General features: G+C 40.3%; 1 protein-coding gene across 9 annotated transcripts in view; it reads left to right on the forward strand.

Annotated features, from left to right (window-relative positions):
- The first annotated feature begins 383 nt into the window (after positions 1-383).
- The window catches only part of LOC143028427 (uncharacterized), a 121,562-nt gene continuing 115,128 nt past the window's right edge, over positions 384-6,817 (forward strand). For 4 of the 9 annotated variants that reach the window (XM_076190493.1, XM_076190495.1, XM_076190496.1 and 1 more), the window contains exon 1: positions 384-932. In XM_076190493.1, coding sequence (XP_076046608.1) covers positions 866-932 — 67 coding nt within the window. In that variant the 5' untranslated portion in view covers positions 384-865. The remainder of the gene's footprint in view (positions 933-6,817) is intronic. The other 5 variants (XM_076190499.1, XM_076190498.1, XM_076190504.1 and 2 more) reach the window with 2 other exon arrangements.

Raw genomic sequence — 6,817 nt, forward strand, 5'->3', positions numbered from 1 at the left:
TGTATGTTGGTCCGAGAAGTAGGAGGAGGAGGAGGAGGAGGAGGAGGAGGAGGAGGAGGAGAAGGAGGAGGAGGAGGAGGAGGAGGAGGAGGAGGAGGAGGAGGAGGAGGAGGAGGAGGAGGAGGAGGAGGAGGAGAGGGAGGAGGAGGAGGAGGAGGAGGAGGAGGAGGAGGAGGAGGAGGAGGAGGAGGAGGAGGAGGAGGAGGAGGAGGAGGAGGAGGAGGAGGAGGAGGAGGAGGAGGAGGAGAGGGGGAAGGAGGAGGAGGAGGAGGAGGAGGAGGAGGAGGAGGAGGAGAAGGAGGAGGAGGAGGAGGAGGAGAAGGAGGAGGAGGAGGAGGAGTGTGGCAGAACCGCGGCAGTAATGGTGGTGGTGGTGGAGTGGTAGGTGGCAAAGGTAGTGAAGGTGGAGAGGGTGGCGAAGGAGGTAGAGATCTCAGTCGCGACAGAGTAGCGCAGTGGTGGAAGCACCAGCCAGGGGGACCACCAGTAGAAAACGGAACGCGGGTGTGGAGTAGTGCAAAGGTAGCTTGTGTTGGCGATGGTCGCCTGGTCTTCCTGCTCCTGGTGAACCCAAGCCAGTCAGCCAAAGGGACGCGGAGAGTTTGGTGTGTGTGTGTGTGTGTGCTTACAAATGATATTCTGAAGCTGGCTAGGCCTCTGTGTGTGTTTTCTTTGAAAAAGTGGCCGACCTGAAAGCGCCTGTCACAGAAAACGGGAAGAGTCGAGAACAACACCACAGGTTGACGTGGTGGTGACCAGCGAGCACCATTTCCACGTACGTTGGAAGAATCACGTGATATTTTGTAAAGTAGTGGAGAATTACGTGAAGATTGAACGTGTCACTTCTTGAAGAAAGAACACCAAAATGGCGCAGACAGTTCCGCGAGTTCAAGAAAGTCCATTTCGAGAAACGGAATGGGATCAGCGACTAGGTAAGTAGTCTCGGTAATGATCTTGGGAACTGGGTAAATCCTAAAGCTAACCCCAGAAATTGTATGTTACCTTTAAAAAAAAAAAAAAAAAAAAAAAAAAAAAAAAAAAAAAGGACTAATCACTTCAATTTGATGACGTCATTCAATCTACTGCTCAATTGAAGATAATCTAGGCCAAGTTCAATTGAACAGATGTTGATGCTGACTAAGTAGAAGGCTGACTAACGAGGTCGGAGCTGACTTGCCATTTCAAGTCAGCAGCATCTTGACCAATAGGAGTGCGGGTTCCCCACTGACTAAAAATATTTTCCTCTCTCTCTCTCTCTCTCTCTCTCTCTCTCTCTCTCTCTCTCTCTCTCTCTCTCTCTCTCTCTCTCTCTCTCTCTCTCTCTCTCTCTCTCTCTCTCTCTCTCTCTCTCTCTCTCTCTCTCTCTCTCTCTCTCTCTCTCTCTCTCTCTCTCTCTCTCTCTCTCTCTCAGTCTAGTACTCTTCATAGTAAAAAATTCATTCGCATTTTAATTATATTCATATATTTCACATATCTATTTCATAATCATGTATTCATACTCTTATTCATATTCATTTCATAATCATATTCGTATGCTACATTTCTAAGAGACCTCGATAGTTCCCACTTCGATCATCACTCCACATACAATCACTCTCCCATCGAACCTGCTACAACGTGCCCCGTCAATGCCACGCTCTGTCGAATGTAATTTTGTGTAATGTAATTCATTTGGCCTTGAATCAATATACACGAAGTGCAGATAAAAAAAAGAACACATAGTTCGAAATAACAATTACAAATGCCAAGGATAACACACAAAAAAAGCATGTTAGCTTATTTCCGTCGTGGTTCTGCAACCGATTGCAAACGTCGTCAAGTCTCTTGCGTCAACAGTTGTGCATCCACAGAAGGGGCACTCCATCTTGGCTTTATTCGCGCGCAGGTGCATTTGTGTCGACCTGTGGAGATTATATTTCTTCCCTGATAATAGATGAATAAACGAATAAGTATAATAGATGAATAAAAGAATAAGTATGCAATAGAAAAATAGATGTACAATGAATGAATGGATAAGTATAATAGATAAATAAAAGAATAAGTATGCAATAGAAAAATAGATGTACAGTGATTAAATAGATAAGTATGCAATAGAAAAATAGATGTACAATGAATGAATAAATAAGTATAATGGATAAATAAAAGAATGAGTATACAATAGATAAATGAATATACAATATATAAATGAATAGATAAATAAATATAAGATAAGTAAATAAATATACAACGAATAAGTCAATAAATATAAAATGAACAAGTAAGTAAATATACAATAGATAAATAGATTATTATACAATGACAAAATAGATCATTGTACAATAGATAAGTAGGCAAACAGTTAAAATAAAGTTAAGATAAGAAAAAATATATAAAATTGAAAGAAAATAATTTCATTGGGGTCTTCATCAAAGAATTGCCACCCGCTAAGTTTTTTTTTTTTTTTTAATCGAGGGAGTGAGTGAGTGAGGGAAGGGTGCCATAGAAATGATAAAAATCGTCTGACGGCAGTTAGAATAATAGGAAGGAGACCCCAACTATTAAGGAAGAATTTGAAAACTACTGTATTCCCAGCTATATGTATCCAACACCAATAACAATGACGACAATAACGGTACAATAATTCTTGTCTGCAAACTTCATGAACATGTACCCTTGTTCGAATTTCCATATGTAATAGTAATGAATGTACTACAATATGTACATCTCCTTCCCTTCGGTGACTGTCTTTAAAACGTTTCTTCTGGTAGGCATCATACAAGTTTGAAGACCATTTGAGAGTAAGACTATAAATTTTCAATTAATCGTTATTAATAGAAATGGTACAATTTTATATCGTCTGTTACCAGTTATGTGTACTTTATTCAATTTAGTTATCTATTCCTTTATACTCGTTTAATTGTGTATTTCATACATGAATCTTTATTTATTTGTTTATTTATTCATTTGATTTTTTTCCATGTAGATTGATGCAAATCTTTAATATACTGGAACTTTGCCTCATCAGATGACATCTTTTAATTTGATTTTTAAAGAATTTCTAATATTCTTAAACAACTGATTGTTTCTTTATATACATGATGCACTTCCTAGCTACACATGTGTATAGAAGTTTCTAATATCTAAAATTAGAGATTTTGTGAGGAATTTTGATGAGTGTTTGTGCCGTCAGGGTATGGTATCTAGTTCTGCTTTTCAAAAACTTGTTAATTTATTTTATTTATTTTCAATTTTGTTTTATTTTCTTTATTATCAATGTTATCTATTTTTGATTGATCAATTTACTTATCTTAATTTATTTTATTTCATGTTTTATTCTATCACCTATTTTTTATTAATTCATTTATTTATTTACCTATCGTAATTTATGTTATTCATTTGATTTTGAACGGGGTTTGGTCAGGTTAGATAAAGATAGGGTACGTGTTTTTTCACTATTGACTGAAAAAAAAATCCCGCCATAGATCACGATATTTAGCCAAACATTGGCTGGAAAAAAAGACAAAAATCCGTCACGCGACGATGATGTTGATCGACGATGGCGTATTGTTTACATTGCGGTGGCGGTATCATAGTCTCCGGTAACGGTATCGCCAGCTTCAGTTGCGGTATCGTTGTCTTAATTTACCTTCTGTTACCCTCGTTCCCGATGATAGCAACTTATAACGTTGTCTCTGAAATATTTTGAATAGGATTGGGGAGATTTCTGGCTGGGAGATGCAGTTGAAGAAAGCCCAGCACTGAGAGAGTAGATTTGTGATCTACATTTATCTGTTTTGGTGAGATAAACTCGGAGAGATTGTCTTCGTTTTAACGTTTCAGTCTTCTCTGTCTTACAAATACAAAGCAACCTCCGAGGAAAACTCGGAGAGTTGCCAAAATCCTAATTTATACATTTTATTTACGAATGTTGCCATATGCTGATCGGGAAAGGTTGGTAGAGTTGGATAGATAGGTCTGCTGTCTCGCCAGATGTTGGGCGTCGCCCGAAACGCGTGGCACCCTGGTCACTGGAGACGATGGCGCATCCCTTAGGAGGAAAATTCGAGAGAGGTCCCAACACATTGGAGGATCCCTTGAGAGTTGATTGGAGACATCATAGTTCTCTTCACCCCATATGCGTGCGTGCGCGCGTGTGCACGCTGGATATCTAAAACATTGATTCTTGCTTTCGATTATCTTGCAACAATTGTATAGGTCTGACAGGAAAGTACAGAATGAAGAGTCCTTGGGTTTCATTCAGAAAAGAGAGAGAGAGAGAGAGAGAGAGAGAGAGAGAGAGAGAGAGAGAGAGAGAGAGAGAGAGAGAGAGAGAGAGAGAGAGAGAAGTGAAATGCAAGTCAGCTACTCATCGACACTGATGAACACTGAAAGAAGCTCACCAAGTTCAAATGAACTGATTAGTTATAGGTGCTCAGGGCAACAGCTCAATGAAGAAAAAGGAAAATTTCTTTGGTTGAAGCTCGAGATTGTCCTCGGGACTTCGTCTCTTGACATTCTTAGGAGTGAGAGATCTAAACAAACATCTAATTCTTCCTACAGAGGACCGTTACCGGTCACTATGGGGCATCGTGCCTCCAGACATTGAAACCCAAAGCATAAACTATTGTTAGCCCATATCAGTTCATCCCATACATGCCGTCGATCAATTTTATTCAGCTACACGCGATCTCTTAGATAAAAGACGACTTAAAATCATCTTCAGGGTGTTTTGAGCGTCCTTCGATGAGTTGTGAGCGCGTCTGGAGTATAGAGAGCGTGCCCAGAGCGTAAAAAGAATTTAGATGGAGATGTTGGCCTTGGGACCATCTTTGGGATATCGGTAACGTCTGGGTACTGAGTGAAGGGGAGAGTAAGCGTTCTGATTCCAGCGTCTTCGCAATGAAGCCACGTCCAGTCTAGACAACTAAATGAAACAGGGAAACAAAATATGCTCATTTATCTATTTATTTAATTGTTTGTCTTGGTTATTTATTATTATTTCTGTTGTTTTGGTGCTTATTTACATGTTTATTTTGTTTATTTGTTTATTTAGTTATTTGTTCATTTATTTAAATGAAAAAAGGTAACTGAAAAATGTGACATTTTGATTTTTTGTTATCTTGAAGAGTGACTACAAAATATATAGATAAGTGAAGATCAGAATATGTCGAAAAGTTATGAATAGGGGCCCAGCTAGTTGGCAGGGCAATAGTGCGTCTGAGGTTGTCATTCTCAGCAACTAAAATGACTTTGACATCATTCCGACTTACGATAACGACAGGTACAAGGGTTGAATTGGATAAGATAAGAATATCAAAACATGCTTTATCTACATCATTAAGTACTGCAAGGAGAGGAGAATGTCAACGGAAAGTGTCAGCAGTCAGTGACATGGCTTGCCAACACCAAACTATTCTGACTAAAGGCAGATGATTTTGGTTGCCTCGGGTGTCACTTTAGGTACCACGGGGGTGTAAGAAATTGCCTGGCACCAGGGGGGGGGGAAGTGCCACCGTGTAGGCTAGAATTACCCAATGACGTCATGTAAACAAACAAGCAAACCGACAACGTAGTTAACTCAATGAAAGTCATTTATTCGGGGACGTAATCGTCTGTTGTCTGTTGCGGCAACTCTCTTTGTACAGATAATGCACGCTCACATTATACTCGTGGCCACACACATTTCTAAGGTCCCTATTATTACTTCATGTAGGGACAACCTTTCAGTGGTCACTTCGTCTCTCTTATGTTTGTGGGTCTGTCACTAGGCAATTTGTCAACAGTGGTAGGAGTAGGCTACCCTCTACCGGATTAAAGACCAACCCTTTCACTTCAGATTGGTGGGATTGGGGATAGATGTACCACAGAGAAGAATAAAATCGCATAACGGCAGATAGAATGGACACCTACAGTCATAAAACACAATAGAATGGGTTGAAGGGACGGAATGGTTCAGTGGTGTTGATGCGCTCGACTCTTTTTATAGTACTCATGAGTATTTATGTATCTATGCGAAGGTTGACGAGTACCCTGAGGCAGAGTGACCTACCAGCATCACAACAGGTCTGAGGAGAGAGAAATTTGCTACCGTTTCACCTTGAATTGTTCATAAACGTTTCTGTCATGCCTTTCACCGCGATCAGAGAGGCTCAGGTGTTGTCCCCCTTGTATGTAAATACCGTAGAAGGTTTGAGAACTCTGTCGTTGACTCTGGAATTTCCCGTCTTGGTACAGCTTCCAGTTCCCTCTTGTTTTCATGGAAGGTCACCTCGTACCCCCTTTTTCCCTTTCTCTTTCATCATCTCTTCTCTTTTTCTCTTTATTGTTCTTTCTCTTCTTTTCTTCTCTTGGTCTCTTTCTCTTCCTCGTTTTCTCTCTCTCGCATTGTCTCTCTCTCTCTCTCTCTCTCATTTCCTCTCCCTCTCTCTCATTCTCCCTCTCGCTTATTCTCTCTCATTTTCTCTCTCTCGCTCATTTTCTCTCATTCTCTCTCTCGCTCATTCTCTCTCATTCTTTCTCTCTCTCGCTCATTTTCTCTCATTCTCTCTCTCGCTCATTCCTTCTCATTCTCTCTCATTATCTCTTATTCTCTCTCGCTCATTCTCTCTCATACTCTCTCTCTCTCTCTCTCTCTCTCTCTCTCTCTCTCTCTCTCTCTCTCTCTCTCTCTCTCTCTCTCTCTCTCTCTCTCTCTCTCTCTCTCTTTTCATGTTCAGTTTCGAAGGAGGAAGAAATAAATCAATCTTAGTGTGGATGAAGAAGAAGAACAACAACAAGAAATCGCCACCGGGAGACTCTTCATAGTAAGCCGAGACAATTTTATCCGTAATTACCAGTA

The sequence above is a fragment of the Oratosquilla oratoria genome, chromosome 9, assembly GCF_046742065.1.
Source record: "Oratosquilla oratoria isolate Oo_2021 chromosome 9, ASM4674206v1, whole genome shotgun sequence".
In the NCBI taxonomy this organism is placed as follows: Eukaryota; Metazoa; Arthropoda; class Malacostraca; order Stomatopoda; family Squillidae; genus Oratosquilla; species Oratosquilla oratoria.